The 23,210-nt window shown below is 41.4% G+C and overlaps 3 protein-coding genes across 4 annotated transcripts in view; all 3 read right to left on the reverse strand.

The window, feature by feature from the left end:
* Window positions 1-2,141: 2,141 nt before the first annotated feature.
* On the reverse strand, window positions 2,142-9,374 carry LOC129866803 (fibroblast growth factor 23-like). Of its 2 annotated transcripts, none has more exons than XM_055939712.1 (3): window positions 8,908-9,374; window positions 4,039-4,142; window positions 2,142-3,873 (listed from the first exon to the last, which is right to left on the reverse strand). In XM_055939712.1, exons 1-3 carry the CDS (start codon window positions 9,113-9,115, stop codon window positions 3,511-3,513), a joined length of 675 nt encoding a protein of 224 aa, XP_055795687.1. In that variant the 5' UTR covers window positions 9,116-9,374; the 3' UTR covers window positions 2,142-3,510. The 2 variants fall into 2 exon arrangements, with proteins under 2 accessions (XP_055795687.1, XP_055795686.1); XM_055939711.1 differs by having other exon boundaries at window positions 4,039-4,145.
* Window positions 9,375-10,033: 659 nt separating this feature from the next.
* LOC129866804 (fibroblast growth factor 6-like) lies at window positions 10,034-16,590 on the reverse strand. Its single transcript, XM_055939713.1, has 3 exons — window positions 15,738-16,590; window positions 15,107-15,210; window positions 10,034-13,527 (listed from the first exon to the last, which is right to left on the reverse strand). The coding sequence occupies exons 1-3, from the start codon at window positions 16,075-16,077 to the stop codon at window positions 13,351-13,353; spliced, it is 621 nt and encodes a 206-aa protein (XP_055795688.1). The 5' UTR covers window positions 16,078-16,590; the 3' UTR covers window positions 10,034-13,350.
* A 522-nt stretch (window positions 16,591-17,112) lies between these two features.
* The window catches only part of slc45a3 (solute carrier family 45 member 3), a 52,862-nt gene continuing 46,764 nt past the window's right edge, over window positions 17,113-23,210 (reverse strand). The window contains exon 6 of the mRNA XM_055939709.1: window positions 17,113-22,971. Coding sequence (XP_055795684.1) covers window positions 22,528-22,971 — 444 coding nt within the window. The 3' untranslated portion in view covers window positions 17,113-22,527. The remainder of the gene's footprint in view (window positions 22,972-23,210) is intronic.

The following is a 23,210-nucleotide window of genomic DNA, read 5'->3' on the forward strand; positions in this document are numbered from 1 at the left end:
GGACAATGCCTATTTGTATTACATCAACTTTTGGCTGGGTTAATTTGTTTATTTATATATCTCATCGGACTGTACAGCACATCTCCTTTTTGAAACTACTGACATCACGTTCTATATGTTTTTGTCATCAGACTGAAAAATAGAACTTCATGCTTTTGAAAGGTTATGCGTGATTGACCACAGATTTACCTCTTAGAATCCAAGTTTATTGACCACTACCACTAGTTTATCATAATCAATTTACCTCCTATTGTTCCAATGTCAATGAATGAATCATGGGTAACATTAATTACACCTATAATCAGTTGCGACGTGTCATTCAGGGCAAAAAATATATACAGATATCTAATATTATATATAATATAAAAATAATAATTGTGCATGTTGTTTTGGCATTAATACGTGTCACATCAGTTTGCAAACAATGTAAACAAAACTCATAATTGAGTTAATAAAGCCACATACAAACATGGTCTCTTTTTTACTTTCTTGAGTAAGGCAGCTCCAAAATGCATGTGTTTCAGCCTAACTCAGTGCTTTCTGTGGTGGTGGGGCAGTCAGCAGAAAATACGGCGCGTAGGAGTTTGTAATGTTCTCTAGTTGCGCCGTGATTGGCTTAGTGTTCTGTCACTCATGGGGACACTACGTCAACAAGTGTACAGTCAATAACACAATAGAAAAAAATAAAGTCTATATACAGTGTGTGCAAATGGCATGAGGTATGGCAATAAATAGGCCATAGTAGCAAAGTAATTACAATTTAGCAGATTAACACTGGAGTGCTAGGTGAGCAGATGATGATGAGCAGATGATGGTGTGTAAGTAGCGATACTGGTGTGCAAAAGAGCAGCAAAGTAAATAAAAACAATATGGGGATGAGGTAGGTAGATTGGGTGGGCTATTTACAGATGGACTATGTACAGCTGCAGCGATCGGTTAGCTGCTCAGATAGCTGATGTTTAAAGTTAGTGAGGGAAATGTAAGTCTCCAGCTTCAGCGATTTTTGCAATTCGTTCCAGTCACTGGCAGAAGAGAACTGGAAGGAAATGCGGCCAAAGGAGGTGTTGGCTTTGGGGATGACCAGTGAGATATACCTGCTGGAGCGCGTGCTACGGGTGGGTGTTGTTATCGTGACCAGTGAGCTGAGATAAGGCGGAGCTTTGCCTAGCATAGACTTGTAGATGACCTGGAGTCAGTGGGTCTGGCGACGAATATGTAGCGAGGGCCAGCCGACTAGAGCATACAGGTTGCAGTGGTGGGTGGTATAAGGCGCTTTGGTAACAAAACGGTTGGCACTGTGATAGACTGCATCCAATTTGCTGAGTAGAGTATTGGAAGCTATTTTGTAGATGACATCGCCGAAGTCGTGGATCGGTAGGATAGTCAGTTTTACTACGGTAAGTTTGGCGGCGTGAGTGAAGGAGGCTTTGTTGCGAAATAGAAAGCCGATTCTAGATTTGATTTTGGATTGGAGATGTTTGATATGAGTCTGGAAGGAGAGTTTACAGTCTAGCCAGACACCTAGGTATTTGTAGTTGTCCACGTATTCTAGGTCAGAACCGTCCAAGGTGGTGATGCTAGTCGGGCGGGCGGGTGCGGGCAGCGAATGGTTGAAAAGCATGCATTTGGTTTTGCTAGCGTTTAAGAGCAGTTGGAGGCCACAGAAGGAGTGTTGTATGGCATTGAAGCTTGTTTGGAGGTTAGTTAACACAGTGTCCAAAGAAGGGCCAGATGTATACACTGTATTATCCTCAAAGCAGGCAAAGAAGGTGTTTCGTTTGTCTGGGAGCAAGACGTCTACACTTGTTTACAAAGCATGTGACAAATCAAATTTGATTTGAATTACAGCATTACTACAGCTGCGTTCACACAGGCAGCCCAATTCTGATATTTTATGTAGGCCATCATTGTAAATAATAATTTGTTCTTAACTGACTTGCCTAGTTAAATAAAGGCTACATTTAAAAAGTAACTAATCACATCAGATCTTTTTGACTAATCACATCAGATCTTTTTCAGAGCCAATTAGTGAAAAACACAACAGAATTGGGCTGCCTATCTAAAAGCAGGCTACTAAAGTAAAGTGTTACCAAGAGCTGCATTGAAAACAGTGTGAACAAGGTGTATTCCTGAACCTAGAGTGTGAAAAGGACGTAATGTTTTTATTCTAAAATGCTGAAGAAAATAAACTCGATTGATATATTTAACAAACATTTAAGGGTATTAACCTAATAAAATGAACATTATTTCAAATGATATGTACAGTAATGATTACATTGTCAGAATCTGTTATATTTTAGAAATGTTTCAATCTATACATTTTATGATAAGACAATAAGCATCCATACAAAACAAGCATTATAAATAACAATATGTGAATACATTTGAATAAATAAACATTATATTGTTATGGCTCATTGCTTTTTCCTAATGGTGTCCAGCACCAGCTACAATTTGTTGTGGGTGTTGAAGTAACATCATTCAGCCACATGTCTGTACTGTATAATGACAGTCAAACAACCTTGATACATGTACAGTATATTTACCATATTTAAACATAGTTAACATCCACAACCTTTATATTGACGAAATATAGTAATTTCATAACATATCTATTGAAAAATGGCCTGCAATTAATAGAAGTTACAATGCAATCTTGTATAAAATAATAATTACAATAATTAAAACAGCAATTTTGGTCCATTTTGACATAGGAAAATCTAATGCAACTAAAATATTGCAACATCAGGCTCAATGCCAAACCAGTTTAAAATTTAACTTTGTAAAAGGGGTGAAAGGACATCGACACTCTTTCAACCCTGTCATACCATTAAAGAGAAGAATTACCTTGAATGTTGCCAAACTGGCCAGCTCCCCATGAACTGCTACTCAAACATGTATTTCTGTATGAATTAAAATAAGATACTTTGGAATGTAGATAAGGAAATGATGGGTGACCTGCCTGAATTGTTTATAGGCCGTAATAAAAACAAGAAGTGCCTGGTTTAAAATGAGCCTGCACATTTTCAGGATCAGCCTGAATCATCATGATTTAAAATCGGACTTTCATCCCTAACTCAGAGAAAACCCAACTGTTTGAAACATTCAACGTACTCCCACCGTGCCCTGCCTTTCGCAATGTAAATATTTAAAAGTTCATCATGCCCTTGCTTAACCAAAAGGTTGGTATCTCACTGTGCTATACACATAGTCTCATCCACCGATCCTCATCAACTCATTCCTGACTTTAGGAAGAACTACCTCAACATATACTGTAAGACTCTTTCTAGTGATGGGCACAGATGTAATTCACCTCCTTGTTTCAATCTAACATGCTCTTACTCAAATTGTCTTGTGACCACTCCATCCAGACAATGCCAAATCACAAACTCACAAGGACTGAGGCACTGGTGCATGGAGATATCTTTCCTTAATGTTATCTCGCAAAAGGTTGCGTCAAACTCAAAGCCCATTTCTCTGACCTTCCTAGTCAAGTTCTTGGTCAGTACTTCACTCTTTCGCTGTCTTTTCCACAGCCGTTTTGATAGGACTGCCTGGGCTATTGGAATGCAACACCCGCAAAGGGTCGTCACAAGAAGTGATGGTCTCCTTGGAAACGGCACCAGCTCGTTCTTGGTCCTGTTGCATATCCTGATCAGACATGATGGGCTCTGCTTCTGGGTTCGCTGCGTTGACCTGTTGGCTCCTCTTCTTTCTGTAAACCAGGTGTCTCTTTAACAAGTCATGCCTTTTAACATGGATCTTAGCCCCTTCCAGGTGGAGCAACAGTCCATTGCTAGATGAATAGAACAGGTCAACATGGTTCTCCATCTGCAGGTGCTGGAAAAGGCACTCTTTCCTGCTGTTCATCATCTGGTGGGGAGTGACAACAGAAACACAACTTGAATTTTACAATAATAGGTTATATTTAATCCACAAAATCATATGGTACAATGAATGTGAATAGTGATTTGGGAGAGCAGATTTGACTGTTCCCAGGGTGGCCATCCATGGATGACCTTGCCATGCAATACTTACAGAACTGAACAACTTTCCCTCGATGTCCACACATAAGAAGTGTTTACTTTTAAAGTCCAATATTGGCACACCGTCACTTGTTTCTGTTCTTATTGGGAGGACAACTACTGGAAAAAAATAAATAAAATTCACACTAAGTATGGAGACAGACAATTTATTCCTTTAGGCGAATGATTTAACAATTCTACAAAATAAGGCACTTTGTTGAATTAGTTAAATTTGGACATGGTCAGGACACTTGGGCTCTATTTACAGCTGGCATTAAGTGTCAAATGCATTTGTTTTTGCAATTTCTTCATGTAAAAAAACTGGCGCACTGGCATTTTCCAACCTTAACGCCTGCCTGTCTAACAACAGCTCGCTTGTGCTGAGTGGGAGGGGTGGTAATAGTCGAGGTGTGTCCTTAAAAACAAGTGCAAAACTGACAATTTCATGCAGCGCTAATGGGAAGTTAAGCCCCACATAAGCTAGTTAACGATAGCGCAGTTGATATTGGAATGGATTTTGAGAGCTGAAGCGCAGCCTATCCAGCCTGGTGAATGTCCTATTTAGAAACATTAAAAAATATTGGTTTCTGGCTGGGCCATTCAGCGACTTGTCCTGAAACCACTCCTGCATTGTCTTGGTTGTGTGCTTAGGTTCATTGTCCTGTTGGAAGGTGAACCGTCGCCCAAGTCGGAGGTCCTGAGTGCTCTGGAGCAGGGTTTCGTCTCTGTACTTTGTTCCGTTCATCTTTCCCTCGATCCCGACTAGTCTCCCAGTCCCTTAAAAACATCCCCACAGCATGATGCTGCCACCACCATGCTTCACCGTGGGGATAGTGCCAGGTTTCCTCCAGACATGACGCTTGGCATTCAGGCCAAAGAGTTCAATCTTGGTTTCTTCAGACCAGAGAATCATAGTCTGAGAGACCTTTAGGGGCCTTTTGGCAAACTCCAAGCAGGCTGTCATGTGCCTTTTACTGAGGGGTGGCTTCCATCTGGCCACTCTACCATAAAGTGCTGCAGAGATGGCTGTCCTTCTGGAACGTTCTCCCATCTCCACAGAGGAACTCTGGAGCTCTGTCAGAGTGACCATCGGGTTCTTGGTCACCTCCCTGACCAAGGCCCTTCTCCCCCGATTGCTCAGTTTAGCCGGTCGGACAGCTCTAAGAAGAGTCTTGTTGGTTCCAAACTTATTCCATTTAAGAATGATGGAGGCCACTGTGTTCTTGGGGACCATCAATGCTGCAGAAATGTTTTGGTACCCTCCCCAGACCTGTGCCTCGACACAATCCTGTCTCGGAGCTCTACGGACAATTCCTTCGACCTCATGGCTTGGTTTTTTCTCTGACATGCACTGTCAACTGTGAGACTCTACATAGACAGGTGCGTGCCTTTCAAAATCATGTCCAATCAATTTAATTTACCACAGGTGTACTCCAATCAAGTTGTAGAAACATGTCAAGGATGATCAATGGAAACAGGATGCACCTGAGCTCAATTTCGAGTGTCATAGCTGAATACCTATGTAAATAAGATATTTCTGTTTTTTTTATACATTTGCAAAAATTTCTGAAAACCTGTTTTCACTTCGTCATTATTGGTGTGTAGATTGATTAAATACATTTTTTTCCTCATCAGTTTTGGAATAAGGCTGTAACGTAACAAAATGTGGGAAAAGTCAAGAGATCTGAATACTTTCCGAATGCACTGTATATATAAATAATCTAATGAAATTAGATCTATAAACTTGTTTACATATATAAACCAGTAGGGGAGCCAAAAGATAAATAATCCACTTGGTTAGAGAGAACATTTTTAATTAAGTAGTAACATTTCAAGTGAGTATGTTTGGGGCAATCAATGCATGTCAAAATCATCTATTAAAAACACAACAAAAAACGTAAGTGAGACTAGGCATTGGTCTGAAGCCAAAAAATAAAGGAAATTCACATGAACACCACAACGCCTATTCCACCCATGCTCTACCAAGGTTTTCCAGCACACAGCTTTGACCTACTACAGTAGCTATGTTGGTGTTGTACTTCAAACTATGTGTAGGCAGGCTGCTTAGGATTCAAACCTTCTCAAACAGCCTAATTCAGGCTCTTAGAGGAGGTGCTTCCACAGTAATGTGATTTGTACCGCGTACAAGATAAAGCATTGGATTATTCACACACCACAGTAAGACATTATCCCATTATGCTACTTTTTCAAGCTAAATGAAAGCTAACTTTGCTATGTACAAGACCATCAGGCTTGATTAAGCGGTTTTGTCTTGTAGTAATGTGGGACATGCCTGTATTTCCTTAAATGACATGTATTGCTAAAATAAAGGTTTACATTTTTTTATCATAATAACATCCTTTTCTGGTCAGTAGGTGCCCAACATAACAACAGGTGGCGGTGTGTTAGACACAGTAGCTCAGATAGATAGAGCCTGTCTGCATTCCTGATACTATTAGCTCACCTGTGTAATATTGAATTAAGCTCAGAACCACTTGTGTTTCAAACATGGTCCTGTTTTATCATTTGCTGTGCTGATCAATATACAGTTCATTACTTCTGTTAAAATCATGTGTAGCTTAAAGTTAGGTTTGTACTTGTATTTCTTTTTTGCGATAAAGATGGTGATGCAACAATAGTTCACATTTGCCCCAGTTAACTGTAAGTGCTGTTAATGTGAATTGGAAACGTCTAGGAGCAGCAACGTGTTAGCCGCGAAGTAGTAGGCCATATAAGCTCAAAGAATGGGACTGCCGAATGCTGAAGGTTGCGTCACTCACTACCGAGTTCCAAACTGACTCTGGAAGCAAAATCAGCACATCACTTATTTTTATAAGAAACATTAATGTGTTGAAAATCCCAAATTGTTTGCATATTCAACTTACACACACACTTATCCCACCAGACATGCCACCAGGGGTCTTTTCACAGTCCCCAAATCCAGAACAATTTCAAGAAAGCGTACAGTATTATATAGAGCCCTTATCGCATGGAACTTCCTTCCATCCCTGACCTGTTCACCGGACGTGCTACCTGTCCCAGACCTGCTGTTTTCAACTCTTTAGAGACAGCAGGAGCGGTAGAGATACTCTTAATGATCGGCTATGAAAAGCCAACTGACATTTACTACTGAGGTGCTGACTTGCTGCACCCTCGACAACTACTGTGATTATTATTATTTGACCATGCTGGTCATTTATGAACATTTGAACATCTTGGCCATGTTCTGTTATAATCACCCGGCACAGCCAGAAGAGGACTGGCCACCCCTCATAGCCTGGTTCCTCTCTAGGTTTCTTCCTAGGTTTTGGCCTTTCTAGGGAGTTTTTCCTAGCCACTGTGCTTCTATACCTGCATTGCTTGCTGTTTGGGGTATTAGGCTGGGTTTCTGTACAGCACTTTGAGATATCAGCTGATGTAAGAAGGGCTATATAAATAAATTTGATTTGATCTCATATTGCTCAAATAAACAGCAAACCTGGTTTCAAAAAACAGATAAAGCAACTCCTCACGGCACAACGCCTCTCCCATATTTGACCTAGATAGTTTGTGTGTATGCATTGATGTGTAGGCTATGTGTAGCTTTAAAAAATACTTATGTAGTTCTGTCCTTGAGCCGTTCTTGTCTATTGATGTTCTGTATTATGTCATTCTGTATTATGTTTCATGTTTTGTGTGGACCCCAGGAAGAGTAGCTGCTGCTTTTGCAACAGCTAATGGAGATCCTAATAAAATACCCCCCAAAAAACTGTTCGTTGGGAGCCTCATGAAATGGGTTTCCACGGCCGAGCAGCCGCACGCACACAAGCCTAAGATCACCATGCATAATGCCAAGCATTGGCTGGAGTGGTGTAAAGCTCGCCGCCATTGGACTCTGGAGCAGTGGAAACGCGTTCTCTGGAGTGATGAATCCCGCTTCACCATCTGGCAGTCTGACGGACGAATCTGGGTTTGGTGGATGCCAGGAGAACACTACCTGCCCCAATGCATAGTGCCAACTGTAAAGTTTGGTGGAGGAGGAATAATGGTCTGGGGCTGTTTTTCATTGTTCGGGGTAGGCCTCTTAGTTCCAGTGTAGAGACATCTTAACGCTACAGCATACAATGACATTCTAGACGATTCTGTGCTTCCAACTTTGTGGCAACAGTTTGGACAAGGCCCCCATACACAAAGTGAGGTCCATACAGAAATGGTTTGTTGAGATCGGTGTGGAAAAACTTGACTGGCCTGCACAAAGCCCTCATCTCAACCCCATCGAACATCTTTGGGATGAATTGGAACACCGACTGCGAGCCAGCTGTGCTGAATGGAATTAAGTCCTCGCAGCAATGTTCCAACATCTAGTGGAAAGCCTTCCCAGAAGAATGGAGGCTGTTATAGCAGCAAAGGCGGGAAAACTCCATATTACACCTGATTCTACTATTCATGGTCTTGATGAACCGCTGAGTAACACTGGGCTTGAACAGAAAAGCCTGCATAACGCTGTGGAATGTCAACAGCAATTTTGATAACTCCTGATACAAACGCTGCAAACAGAATGACAAACTACTGAGAAACGGAAGCACCTGTAAAATACATTCATTAGATAAGTACAAAAAACTCTTAAGAAAAATTATGGACATATTTAGAAATCTGAAATGGGACAGGTTCTGTAAATTCTTGAATATTAAACTTCAGCTCAGATGTCCTAAGCAATGCCTACACAGCTGTCCAACTCCAGAAAAAGAACATGTCCTCATTTATAAATGGCAGTGTAAATGGAACACCCGCTTTTAGTTTGTGTGTAAAATAAAAACTTGAATGAAAACTTACATTTCACAAATAGATAACTTTAAAATAAAGCATAGTGTGAAAATAGTTTATTACAGAAAACTAAACTTACCCAGAGAGTTTATGGAGATGGGTTTATTTACATGTCCATTCAAATTCACCTTCAATAAATAATCTCCTAAATCGACAGACGCTGAGCGCTTGCTCGTTCCTTTAATTGTTTTGCGCGGCTGCGATGGGTCTAAATGCACAGGGAAACAATTTACCGGCATTGATTGGTGTAGAGCGGCCAGCCAGATCGCGTAGAAAGCCGGGTGCATGTTGGGGAAATGTGTGGGTTCACAACGTAATCCGCGATGTGCTCTAGCTGCAGTGTTGACCACAGTTATATTTGAAGATTGACAGCTCTGTGACTGGCCCAATCCTGTCGATGTTTTTTTGTCTGACCGGATGTTAGTTTGAGTTTCAAAAACTCATTATATAACACGGCTAACAGTACCGTATGCTCGCTTTTACCTAAAAAACGTGTTAAAAACTCTCAGGGTCAACAGAATGATGTAGTTTATATGTGCGGGAAATGATGTATGGAATCGTTTTAATCTTACATTAGTAGGGAACTTCACAACCCTCACCTCAAAGGTAATTGGCCCATGTGCCATTCCTGCTCTCTGCTTGAGCAATCGCCTTTACAGTGGTCTGCATTTCTATTGGTTGGTACAGTTTATTTGCATTTTACCTGCAAGTAGAGGTTGCCTACCTGAGGGTCTGGGCTCTCTTTTGTTTTTGCCCCCTAGCCTCTCCTCTTCTTTTTAAAGTACTGGACAGGTTCAATCTCTCACTCACTCACTCACTCACTCACTCACTCACACACTTCTGTCCAGTTTTTGTCCCCTGGTTTATCCTCCTATCCCTAAACACATCTGGAGTGTAGGGGACCAAATGGAACCATATTCTTCCCAAAACGTGGCTATATTTATTTTTGCCAGAGGGGGGAGCCCCAGCTGCACACACACATCAAGGTAATATGAGTGTGCTAAAAATTGCAGTATAATCCTTGAAAGAGTTCAGTTTACATATCAATTGCCACAAAGAAACACTCGCTGGCTTATTTTATTTTTGAATAGAGTATAATATACTTCTCAATTTAAAATACTCAGGGTGGCCTTGACAAAATCAATATATAGGAGATATGCTAAATCCAGTTCACAATTGACATGAACCATAGGCATAACAACAACCCATATAAAACATGTTTTATTATTATTGCAGGAATACAGTTGACTGTTGTGCACAGCACATACGTACAAAAATAAAAGGTCAACCATTTTTTATATATTAGTATTCTTACTCGTCAACTTATTTTTTTTCAGAAACAAATGATTGGAGAAGTCTGTTTTTCAAACTAATTTACAATCATTTCAATAAATCGGAACTAAGGCAGAAGGTAAGGTATATGTTAAAAAAGACGAGGGGGATTTAGAGGATGCACACTCCCCTCAGTGCAGGAATATAAAACTGAGTGAGAACACAAACTAAGGCTGCCGACACACAGGGCACACACAGACTCGCTACCGCCACCTTTGCACAAGTTGGAGAGCCCACAATGGATTGCATTGTAAGTTACTGTAGGCTTGAACACCATTTGAGTATCTAACACTCTTTGAGCAGCGTTAATGCATTTAGTACAACGACTTGTGTGTAGGTCTAACAGGTGTACACTGAACTAGGTGCTCTTCATGACATAAGAAACCATTTTGACTGAGGCACAATTCTCACACTTCCAAATATCTCTATTTCAGCTCATGTATTTGCTTGTTAATAATAATAATAGATTTATTTTATATCGCACTTTTCATACAAAATCTCAAGGTTGTCCAGATAGTGTCCTGTTGTCCATATGGACCGGCAAAAAAAATATGAATGATAAATACAATAAGATGTTGCTGCACCACCCAGATTAAATGAAACCATGAATCCTGCTACGTCATCCCAGAAAGACACATGCAAAACAGTAGAAAAGCTAGTTTTCATTCATTCCACAATCCTGAATAGATCATTCTCAAGACATTTTTCAGTTACATTGTGACAATATAGGTAGGCTTGATCTGGTGCTACCTGTAGAGATAACTCTACTTGGAAGACTAAACAAAACTTCATAACGGCCCACATCCAAAACAGCCTTAGTGTTACATATTTTCATTGTCTGCCATCCTCTTTGTATACCATCTTCCTTGGAAGTAGTGCTTTGCTAGCACTGCACAGCAAGACAATTCTATCTTATTCCTGACTCAAGGTAAATTGATCTGATAACACCTCTGCTTTCTCTTTTGCTGTGGCAGATACAGAGTATGATGGGTGTACACATGGATGCTTTCTGTGTTCCATCTCAACTAGACACTGCATCGAGCTTGTAGCCTGTCTCTTCCTACTACAAGCACTTGGGTGAAGGTAAGTACCAGCTCAAATCCATTTTACAGTTGGCTACCGATGAATGCTGTGTTGGAATAAGAATTGAACAGGTGTAAATGTAAAAGAGGTAAAAGATGACAACATTTCTTATGGATTTTACTCTGACGCACCAAACATACCTATAGCACTGTAATAACCAAAGATAAACCGTCTTTAAATCCGATTATGCAACTCCATTCCCAATAAGTCCATGCTCATTGCCCACCAGTCAAAGAGAGGTACAGAATCATCAAACCACTTACACCTAAAAATCACTGTATGTCATTCATGCAAGGTTTTCTTCGAGCTACATATCAACCATGAATAAATAAAGGAATAACAAAGCGAACGCGGGTCAAAGGGGAAAAGAGATCCGGGTCAACCTGAACATCACGTGCCTAGACACAGTGAAAGAAGTCTATGACTCTGACCTTGGACTAAAATGGCTCCGGATGGGAGAGGAAGGATACTTCTGGAATCTCATGGCCATTGTTGAACAAAGGGTTTTACAGTGTCAACTGGACAAGGGGGGTCTGCTCGGGTATTTGGGGAGTAGCTTGTCCAATATGATCTGCATCCTTAGCAGGTTAAAAGAACAATGGGTACCACATGCACAGTCCCATATAAGTACTCTTCTGCATGTCAGTACATCACTGTATATGTTTATCCCTCCACTATGGAAATGTACAGTATTCGAGGAGGAGAGCAAGCAAGCATTGACTTCAATGCACAAAGCCCAAACATCACTACTGTAAGCCTTTGGGGAAATGCTTTGAGACATTGCTTCTGTTTTTCTTTCACACAAGACCTTACAACTTAAAAACTGGTTTAAGCAATAAAAGAGAGAAACAGGTACCTATGAGTACAATCCTTATGATCTAACTAACAGATATTATATGTAAAATACAGATTTCACTAGCTACCTGAAATATTGTTAGCAAATCTCAGTTGCATGAAATAAGCAACACCTCTCAAAAAATGTCAATGTAATATTGACGTTACTTCAAATGAATGTAGCAGACCCTCATTTCCAGAGTGAATGTGAAAACAGGCACTATTTCTGCAGCTCAACATTTACTGCAGAAATGGAGATACTGTAAGTGCAACAACAGAAATCGAACCAGCACAAGTTAAGGTTTCAACCCTCATCAGTTTCAAAAGGAATCAAACTGTTTGATTTCTACAGCAGGCTCCCTTTAGTCCAAGACCAGGCACAGACACACATTTCAATCTGGTCTGACCATCTAGCCACCATACACTTAGCCTCATAAAAGCCAGGATTGTCAAGCCCCCTAGGACGGTGGGTCTCCAATTCTAGCTTCCCACATCAACGGCTATTAACTCGGACACAGAGTCTCAATTAGAGCCTCATTTACTTGATTGATGTTATTCTGAAAATAAAATAAACTGAAGATACGTGTGGGCCTCTAGGAATTGGGCTAAAGCCCCCTGGAGTGTATGAGGTTAGTGATGACCTGCGTGTCATCCCTATTTCTGACTGAGGGGCGCATTTCTTGCATGCAAGGGAAGGGGCCCGCAAGTAGGAATCAAAGGCACACACCATCTCATCACAAAGCAAGGAAACAAACAAGTGCTCTAGTTACCCTTACTATACAATGGTATAATGTTGACACAGAGGATGGAAAATGTCTAGTCCTTGATTGATAACGACAAAAGTTCAAAGTAAACAGGCATTCTTCTCATTAGAAATTTCATGCACACCTTTTTTTTCATTCGGGACTTGGCGCTTTGAGGTAATAAAAAGTATCCATTTCACTTCTAGAGGCTGAGCTGTCATCCACTGACAGGGCAAGGCCTCCACCAGCTATGGCAAGCACCCATATAAAGTGAAGGGGTCAGATGAAGCTTCTCCACCCCTTATATAATACTCATTAAAATAATAAGCAGCAAGTAATGGCATATCCATAAGTTGTAAAACAAAGTAAGCTACCGAAATGTACATACAAAAGACTGAATAAATACCATCATATATAGTGGTATTTCTTTCTTTTGCAGTCCATTTGTATTGGTGTATGCATGTATACAGCATAATGTTACCTGGAAAACAATCCACATGTGCAAATAAGTGAGTTATTGCCAGTTTTGCTCATATTCGGGGGAGGAAGTGTGTAACAGTCATGGCAGTGGTGGCCTTTTTGCCTCTCTTCAGACGGCCATGCTTGCTGAGAGCAATGTAGGAGCCTCTGTAAACGGAAGACTCATAGGCGTTGTAGTTGTTTGGCAGCATGCTCTCTCTGAACTTGCACTCATCATGGAAGACTGCCTGAAAATAGCAAAAGAGAACAAGCCTAAGAAAATGCGTGGCCAAGTCTAGTTTCACAGTTAGCAGTTTGATATGGTTGTACAAGATGCACAGAAAAATACTTGCCATGCAATCATTTCATCCTGATCCGGGATTGGTTCACGTGTAAAGTAGGGGAGCCATGCACTAATATATTGGAGCACATATGGGGCTGATAGCAGGCCAAGAACCTGCAAACCTTTGTCTCTAAAGACTAGCACATCTCTTGCTCAATCTAAAATTCATAAGAAATAAAAGTGTTTATAAAACCGTAAACGTATGTCCTTGAGGCGATATATAACAAAAATTAAATTTGCCACATATTTTTTGAAACGTGGAACTCAAAACTTTAAATCAACTGAGATCATCTTGAAATATCATATTCATTCAATTTCAAAGGAAATTACAGTGTGAATGTTGCTGTTTTGGAGTAATTTGTGCTATTGGGAGCATGCTAACAGAGGCCCTACCACTCCCATACTTTGTGCTTGATAAAGACAATGCTAAACTGCAGCTTACTGAACAAAAATAAATGTTGGTTTGCTTACTCCCTGGGTCTATTGACATGTTTTTGTGTATTAATAAGATGACGCAAATGTGAACCATCCGTTTAAACATCAATAACTGGAGTATTACGCACATGTAGCACTGCTGTGACACTTATTTCTCACCCATATGGGTAATTAATTAGCATATTAACCAATGTGTTATTTGTGAAATTATTGATGTCAAAAGGTTTTTAATTGTAAGTGTATTTTGGGGGGGACTGTTCATTCATGCGCAATTGGAGAGCTGTGGGCCTTCTTGTGCGCACCTTGCACTTTGTTAATTGCTAATCGTGTTTGTTTAATTGTCTAAACAATTCTCTAACAATATTTTTCAGAGTATTTGTTGGATAGAAATGTTTGAAAATGTTCTGCAATAATACGTTGTGAAAAGATGGGATGTGCTGGGACTTCCAACAAGCCTGACTGATGATGTCCGTCAGTGGAAAAGTGGAATCACTTTTGAAATCATCATTCCTGACTCTTGGTTCAATGTCCATAATCAAAGGATGCACTTCAATCAGTGATAGCCATAGCCTATAAGTGTAACCTAACATATAAATAGGCCTCATATTCATCTTTAAAGGACTAATTGCATACAGTCCCAGGTCCCGATGAAAAGGTTCTGGAGTATCGGGGGGCTTTCCCTCGCACGCAGGGCCATATTACAGCGCGTGACACAATTATGCGTCTGTTAACCTCATCATTATAGCCGAAGGCAAATCGACCATGAACAAGCCCTTAGCCCATTTACTGCTTATCATTTCAAAAGAATGCATAATAAGATTGGGGGAACATATCGTTAACAATACCAAATAGCCTACCATTCCATTATCATATTTATACGCACATAATTTACAGCACACGTTAAGATAGGCACACCCAATAGTTAATATGACATGCAAATAAAAACCCGACCAGTCATAGCGTAATAGCAAAGACCACTATTCTCGGAGCCATTAACATGAACAAATATTGCAGGAAAATAAATGGAATAGCCAACTGTGCATACCTACCGTTCCGTATAACCTTCCTCGGCTATTCATTGCGACAAACAGCTCACTCCTTACCCCATACAAGCTAACCACTCCTCGCTCTACCGTTGAGATCTCTATTAGACCTAATTGAACAAAATACCAGATATTAGATATTGGAAAAATACATCCGATCAGATAGGTACAAAATATGGTTCATAATAGTTATAGCATATGCTGTGCGTCTGTGGGTGTAACCTTGCAGATTGCTACGCAGGATGCTGAGTCTTTGTTCTATATCAATTCCCACGTTCAATTTTCGATATATGCTCAGAAATGTATAGGTTTAGGCTATCATGTAGGCTTAATAATTGCCCTTTTGGACGTACACGGTGACTGTTAGTTTCTGGGCCGCTGTAGGAGCCAGTGTAAAAATAGGTTGTTGTCTAAATACGTCCATACATTCATGTCATGTTTGAGATTAAGGAGATAGTTAGCACTGATGGATACTGTTTTTAATAGATGTGTCTTTGCTCTAGAAGACATTCAATGCTCCCTTCGCGGCTGATGACATATCATGCAAAATGGGCTATAGATGCTGTTAGATCCATAATTATTGACGACGGCCCCTTTATGTGATGTATATTGCTTTACATCTTTGGAAGCAACTCACTGTACTGGTTTTCATTATGTACACCATTTATCCTGCCGTCTGGGAGGACCTGAAGGTGAAACCCGATACCCACGTTGCAGTAGAGCCTCCGGACTCTTTTGATACCTAGCAAATAGTCATTCTCCCAGTTCAGGTCCGATTTCTCCCCCGAGATGCCCAGAATGGAGCGGGAGAAGAGGGTCTCCCATCTTTTCTCCAATAACGTTGCATTTGTCCTGCTTGGAATAGGATATGATGACACAATCCCCACTATGAACCCCAAGAGAACAATCGCAGTCAACGTCCAGTGCGTGCTGGCCTCGTAGGACATACTGATGAGGAACCTTTGCGCAATGGCCATCCGGTTTACCTTCGGGGCACGTGGTCAAAATGAATGGCCCTAAAAATACCACTCTTCTTGTTTTTCTTCCTTCGGCATGCTGGCAGAGGATTATTTTTGGAACGCGGATCAGGGGTCTGGGCATGAGACGACAGCCCCAATGCAGAGGAGTAGAAATGGGAGTGCGCGTGGCAGTGCTTGAGATGGTGGCGGTGATGATTACCATGTTTTGCAGCCCCGCGCCTCTCTCTCTCTCTCTGTGGGCAACGCAGGCCGTGGAGAACACCACTCACCAAAACCCTGTTTCACCTTGCCAGGCTATCGCATCTCTAGATTACATCATGCCGAGTTCACTGCTGCCCCTTCGAATAATACAAGGGCGGAGGATGGGGAGAGTGAAGTTGCAAGCAAGCAAGAAAAGAGGCGCTGAACTGCAGTGCCAAGTCTGTGGAGAGTTCAACGGAACACTGTCACAGCGCCCGTGAAACCGAGGAAGGGAGAGATCTCATTGGGTGGCGTTAAGCAACTGCGGAACATGATGGACACTTTGGCAGCTCCCAAATTGGGTCGGTGGTCATATGTCTGACAGCATGCTTCCTTATTTAGAAGGAAGGTGTAAAAACAGTCCACTTGTCACCGGAGAGCAATGGCACCCTTGGGGGCCACTTCCTATGCTGCTGGTTCAAGAACTTTCCCAACCAATTCTTATCTTAAAACACTTGAATAGGTTTACAATTAAAGTAAGATGCATTCATGAGCACAGTGGTGCGTAATTTAGTTACCCGAAACGTCTCTCGTAGACTATTCCTTCCCCTGAAACATAAATGCATATCATATTATCTTTGTAATGATGACACCATGGGGCATATGCCTATACGTCAGTGGCGCGCTTCCACCGGTCCCCTCAATGTCATCCAGTTGGTTGGGATTCCAATAGATGGCGCTATCTCCAACGTTTTAACTGTGCTTCATGCGCAACCATCATTGACCATAGTTCAAATCATTTCGACAGACTACAAAGTTGTTCTCAGTGACATAAAAAATCCCAGACAAGCATTTTACAATGCAGTACATTTATTTTGTATTTAAAAAACATCTATTTGGTGACTGCACAATACCCAAGCTGAGGGATTTATAATCAAAATAATATTATATGATTTTTATGAAGGCTGAAAACACAAAGAACAACACATTTGGAGCATCAATTAAAACTGAGGACATAATAGCAGATTCATAATCATACAGTCCTCTGCAAATAGGACCAATGTGAATAGAGCCCTGATTAAGTCTTATATACCCCAGCATATTTACAAAACACTTTTGTCAATTAACCAAAGCCATCTTAAAGGTGACCCTTGGCACTTGCTATCTTGAGACCCAACTAACCTAAACACTGGGCATTTGGACACATAATTAAAGCACCACAACACTGTTGCTAAGTTATTGAAATTCAGTGGTTACTTACACTACATGACCAAAAGTATGTGGACACCTGATTGTCTAACGTCTCATTCCAAAATCATTGGCATTAATATGGAGTTGGCCCCCCTTTGCTGCTATAACAGTCTCCACTCTTCTGGGAAGGCTTTCCACTAGATGTTGGAACATTGCTGCGGGGACTTGCTTCCATTCAGCCACAAGAGCATTAGTGAGGTCGGGCACTGACGTTGGGCGATTAGACCTGGCTCGCTGTCGGCGTTCCAATTCATCCCAAAGGTGTTCAATGGAGTTGAGGTCAAAGCTCTGTGCAGGCCAGTCAAGTTCTTCCACACTGATCTCAACAAACCATTTCTGTATGGGCCTTGCTTTGTCCACAGGGGCATTGCCATGCTGAAACAGGAAAGGGCCTTCCCCAAACTGTTGCAACAAAGTTGTTAGCACTGAATTGTCTAGAATGTCATTGTATGCTGTAGCGTTAAGATTTCCCTTAACTGGAAATAAGGGGTCTAGCCCGAACCATGAAAAACAGCTCCAGACCATTATTCCTCCTCCACCAATCTTTACAGTTGGCACTATGCATTCGGGCAGGTAGCATTCTCCTGGCATACGCCAAACCCAGATTCGTCCGTTGGACTGCCAGATGGTGAAGCGTGATTCAGCATGTGATTCAGCATTTCCACTGCTCCAGAGTCCAATGGCAGTGAGCTTTACACCACTCCAGCGGACGCATTGCACATGGTGATCTTAGGCTTGTGTGTGGCTGCTCAGCCATGGAAACCCATTTCATGAAGCTCCCGATGAACAGTTATTGTGTTGATGTTGCTTCCAGAGGCCGTTTGGAACTCGATAGTGAGTGTTGCAACCGAGGACAGATGATTTTTATGCGCTACGATCTTCAGCACCTGGTGGCAACTTTCTGTGAGCTTGTGTGGACTACCAATTCGCAGCTGAGCTGTTGTTGCTCCTAGACATTTCCACTTCACAAAAACAGCACTTACAGTTGACCGGGGCACCTCTAGCAGCGCCGAAATTTCACAAACTGACTTGTTGGAAAGGTGGCATCCTATGACGGTGCCACATTGAAAGTCACTAAGCTCTTCAGTAAGGCCATTCTACTGCCAATGTTTGTCTATGGAGATTGAATGGCTGTGTGCTCGATTTTAAACATCTGTCAGCAACAAGTCTGACTGAAATAGCCAAATCCACTAATTTGAAGGGGTGTCCACATACTTTTGTATATATAGTGTATGTCTAACAAATATCAACAAAACTAAATATAGGGGAAACTCAACACAGAGAAACAATACAGTGGTTATAAATGATCCTGATGCAACAGTATTGACTACTTCCTGTTTACTAATAAATAATGATACAGAAGGTTGTTTACCATACTCTGCAAAGGTATTAGGCATCATGAAGACATGCACATCCAGCAAAGTTGCTCCTTTAAAACCAAAACTCATAGAGGAAATAGTCAGGATGAAACCAACAACTTAAAAGCGAAACATAACCATGTGTTTAAATATTAATGTACTATTCTGCAAGGTAAACCAGGAAATCATCAACTTTGTGAGTTGAGTTGGATTCCTGACAACTTACAGTGAAATGAAATAATGATACGTAGTATAACGTTGCCATCCTACAGGGACAAATTGACAGCAGTTGAGATCAATAAGCTATCTGAGTGTAAGCAACCCACGATGAACGAGTGGGATGGAAGAATATTCAAATAAATTATAGCGCTGAAGGCAAGATGTCTCACATCTATACAAAAATAATAATTTATCATTTCTTCACAGAAATAGCTTTTGCCCTTTACACTTTTGACAGATGCAACAAAAATAATGCTAAATACTTTAATATGTGCTTATGATTTTTAAAAGAACAATAAATAAATAGTTATGTCCAAAAAATAATAACATTTCTAGAGGCACTTGCAAAATGTTGCTATTTTCCCAAGGGGCTTGGCAGTATGTCCATATGCTCTACAGTACGTCAGATAAGTATTTACTTGTCTGTGTGCAGGGGGAATTTTCTCAAAGTCATCTGCTATTTTCAAAAAGTTACCATGTCTGTTTAGTAATTGGTTTTCAACGATGAGTGACGTGGTATTATCTTTCACTAACTGCCAATTAAATATTGCAAGTTCATTTTGACCCCATTCTCAAATTGAGAGTATATATCCAATAGGGCCAACTGTATTTAGCCAATCTCATCATTGCATAAATGAGCTATTACATTATGTTTGGTTATTATACAGCCATATTTCTGATTGAAAGTCAGAAAGAGTAGGCAAATCATACACAGAATGCATATAAAATAACATATTGATTGTAACACAAGCATTTTACTAACAAAACCCCAATTCTGAAGAATAACTGAAGGCCACAATATATTTTGATTACTATTTAAATATACACTCAGTGGCCAGTGTATTAGGTACACCACCCTGTTCATGAAAATGGTTCGCTCCTACAGACAGTGAGTCACGTGGCCGTGGCTTGCTATATAAAGCAGGCAGACAGGCATCGAGGCATTCAGTTGCTGTTCGATTGAACGTTCGAATTGGCAAAACGAGTGACCTAAGCGACTTTGAGCATGGTGTGATCGTCGGTGCCAGGCGCGCCGGTTCCAGTATCTCAGAAACGGCCGGCCAGTGTCTAGGGTTTCCCCAGAATGGTGCGACAAACAAAAAACATCCAGTTAGCAGCAGTCTCAGGGGCAAAAACAGCTTGTTGATGAGAGCAGTCGAAGGAGAATGACAAGAATGGTGCAAGCTAACAGGCGGGTCACAAACAAGCAAATAACGGTGCAGTACAACTTGTCAGTCCTTGTCACGGATGGGCTATTGCAGCAGACCACCACACCGGATTCTACTCCTATCAGCTAAAAACATGAAGAAGCGTCTCCAGTGGGCACGCGATCACCAACACTGAACAATTGAGGAGTGGAGAAACATAGCCTGGTCTGACGAATCACAGTTCCTGTAGTGTCAGGATTTGGCGTAAACAGCATGAGTCCATGGCCCAATCCTGCTTGGTGTCAACGGTAACAGTTGAGCGAAGTTTCCATGCCCCGAAGAATTCAGGCTGTTCTAGAGGCAAAGGGGTGTCCGACCCAGTACTAAATGGGTGTACCTAATAAACTGGCCACAGTGTACAGCAGCAGATGGGATACAGAAAGTCTGTAGCTTATAGCTATTATTTGTGTGCAGTATTCTATTAGGTGACTGGAACTCCAGGAGAGACTGCATCCAAAGTCATGTCATGTTGCCCTGCTCTCTCCACTGCACTATGAAATTCACACACACAAGTTTGTTTTACTATCCTTGTGGGGACCAAACAATTGATTCCCTAAACCTTAACATTAACTCTAAACCTAACCCTTACTCCTAACTCTAACCTCTAAAAATCAGCCTTTTTCCTTGTGGGGACCGTTGAAATGTCGTTATTTGTCCAAATTTTCCTTGTTTTACTATCCGTGTGAGGACTTCTGGTCCCCACAAGGATAGTAAAACAAACAACAGAAAAAAAACCACACACACCTTTTCACAGACCCATGTTGACCTTCAAAAGAGATGTACGATCCACAGAGAAAAGCATAAAAAATATGACAGAACACAAAAAACTGTCATCTTGCACACCAAAACTATTTTCAGTAACCCAGTTCACTGTAATGCTGCAGTGTTGCTAGTATGACTTTTTGGTATTTTGCTCATGGGAATATTAATGGAGTTTCCAAAAAGAAGTGTACCTGAATTTTTTACAGCATTGGTTAATTCACCTCATTTACTTTCCTAGTGTCATTTCAGATTGAACGTGATAATGGCAGTAGAAATGATGTAATAAATAGCACAATATGGCACTGTCTGAAATTTCTAGAAAAGAGGTGACTATCCTGAGATGACAGACTTCAAACAAAAATGCAATGATGCCATTGAGCCACTTCATTCTAACAACACCACAGTTACACAGATGACCTCACACAAACAGGTTGCATAAGAAATTCCCATAGGAATATAAATATATGAATTCATATACAAAATATATACAGTAAACCTGTTTATTACCAAAAAAACATCCAAAACTAGGGGCCAGTTACCCTTAACATTCCCAATTTTTCTATTCGCAGTTTTTTGACAAACAAGTCCAATGGTCTCATTTGACTTATCACGTGTGTGATAACATGTACGTTTCGGTAAGCAATGCATAATCCACCCATTGTGACTGCAAGCACAACCTGGCTGAGAATAAGAAACAGACAGAAATGCCCCTACATTAGCAGCATGGAGCTATGTGAGCCCAGATCCTTTCCCAAGCAGGTGATGGGCTCTCCAGATTGGTTATTTTTCTCTCTTGGCCAGTCTGCATGAGAAGTGGGCAATAATCTCCTGTTGACTTGGACTAAGGGCTGGATTCGATCCGTATTGCAGAAGTATCGCGGAAGATCCACATTATAGGCAATGTTCCCGCATTCCCACGGACTGCATTCACGGTAAACGCTGTCGGCTTAATCGGAAATTACCTTTACATTTTAACACAGATCTTCCACAGTACGGATTGAATCCAGCCCTAACAGCAGACTGTTTTAAAGATATAGCATTGACAAACTCCTCACATAGATGAGAATGAAATGGTAATAAATCTGTATTCCAGTTGTCTAAGGGCTGATGGAGTCCGATCATGCTGTGAAGCTAGCTGTACCTGAGGAGAGGGAGAAATGACCCTTCTGAGAGGCCATCTACGTGTCTGAGAGGAACAAGGTGAGAGACACTCTAAATACACAGACACAGTCTCTCTCTTGTCGACACAGTAACTAGCTGCAGTAAATTCTGGAGGGAACAATTGTCATGGGTATACATTTTTCTTTCATTCCTGCCGCACACATACACACAAACGTATAAACGGGCTGCCTCATTGCAATCCATTGGTAATGCCATGGCAACGGTCAGCGAAGACACTGGAGCGTTGCAAGCGCAGGGAGTGGTAGTGCAGCCAGGGGTGCATTCCTTCACTCTTGGTTCCTGTTCTTTCAGCTCTTGAGGTCCTTTTGGTCAAAGATGATGTGGTTGGCCAGATAGATGGCGATGATGCCGAAGATGGCGGAGGAGGCCATATAGGCAGTGACGGACTTTGTGAACTGAACGATCATGCCCATGAAGAGAGTGGGAAAGACCTGAGAGAGGAGGAAGGTGCTGTCCAGGATGGCAAAGTCCAACCCTACGCCGCGCTTCTCGTAGCCCTCTGGCTCATCCTGCTCGGGGCCCGTGGCTTTGTGGGACGACCCATTCTGGCCGTGGGGAGGGGGGTAGTAGTCTGAGCCGTCTTGGCTGAAGAAGGCATGCCCGTTGGTGCCCCCAAGTTTGTGGGCCAGCCCCGCCTCCTCGGACACGGCTGTCAAATGCGTGATCGAGTCCTGCTTGATCACAATCCCGTACTTAAGCAAGTTTTTTGTTTTCTTTTTTGGCATGTAAACCTGAAATGCAAAGAGAGATAAGTAAATTCAATACACAGTCTAGGGTTAGGCAGTGTGTGCAAGGGAGTTTGTTTGTGTAGGGCTGGACTGGGTATGTGTACGGAGGGAGGGAGAAAAATGATATGACTATGACCAGGATGTGAGCGTTTGTTTGTATTGTAACATACATGGCTGTTTACTCAGCCCTGATACATGGCTGTTGACTCCTACGGCATCTAAAAGAGTCAACAGAATTGTAT

Source organism: Salvelinus fontinalis, chromosome 12 (genome assembly GCF_029448725.1).
Source record: "Salvelinus fontinalis isolate EN_2023a chromosome 12, ASM2944872v1, whole genome shotgun sequence".
NCBI lineage: Eukaryota > Metazoa > Chordata > Actinopteri > Salmoniformes > Salmonidae > Salvelinus > Salvelinus fontinalis.

Excerpts from the sequence above, each read along its gene's own strand:
- LOC129866803 (XM_055939711.1), bottom strand. The coding sequence starts at position 9,115 with ATGCACCCGGCTTTCTACGCGATCTGGCTGGCCGCTCTACACCAATCA. Across the intron at positions 4,146-8,907 it reads CATCTCCATAAACTCTCTGG|TAGTTGTCCTCCCAATAAGA; the intron begins GTAAGTTTAGTT and ends ATTTTTTTCCAG. Across the intron at positions 3,874-4,038 it reads AGGGAAAGTTGTTCAGTTCT|ATGATGAACAGCAGGAAAGA; the intron begins GTAAGTATTGCA and ends ACTCCCCACCAG.
- LOC129866804 (XM_055939713.1), bottom strand. The coding sequence starts at position 16,077 with ATGGCCATTGCGCAAAGGTTCCTCATCAGTATGTCCTACGAGGCCAGC. Across the intron at positions 15,211-15,737 it reads ACATAATGAAAACCAGTACA|GTCTAATAGAGATCTCAACG; the intron begins GTGAGTTGCTTC and ends TTGTTCAATTAG. Across the intron at positions 13,528-15,106 it reads GAGGAAGGTTATACGGAACG|GCAGTCTTCCATGATGAGTG; the intron begins GTAGGTATGCAC and ends TGCTATTTTCAG.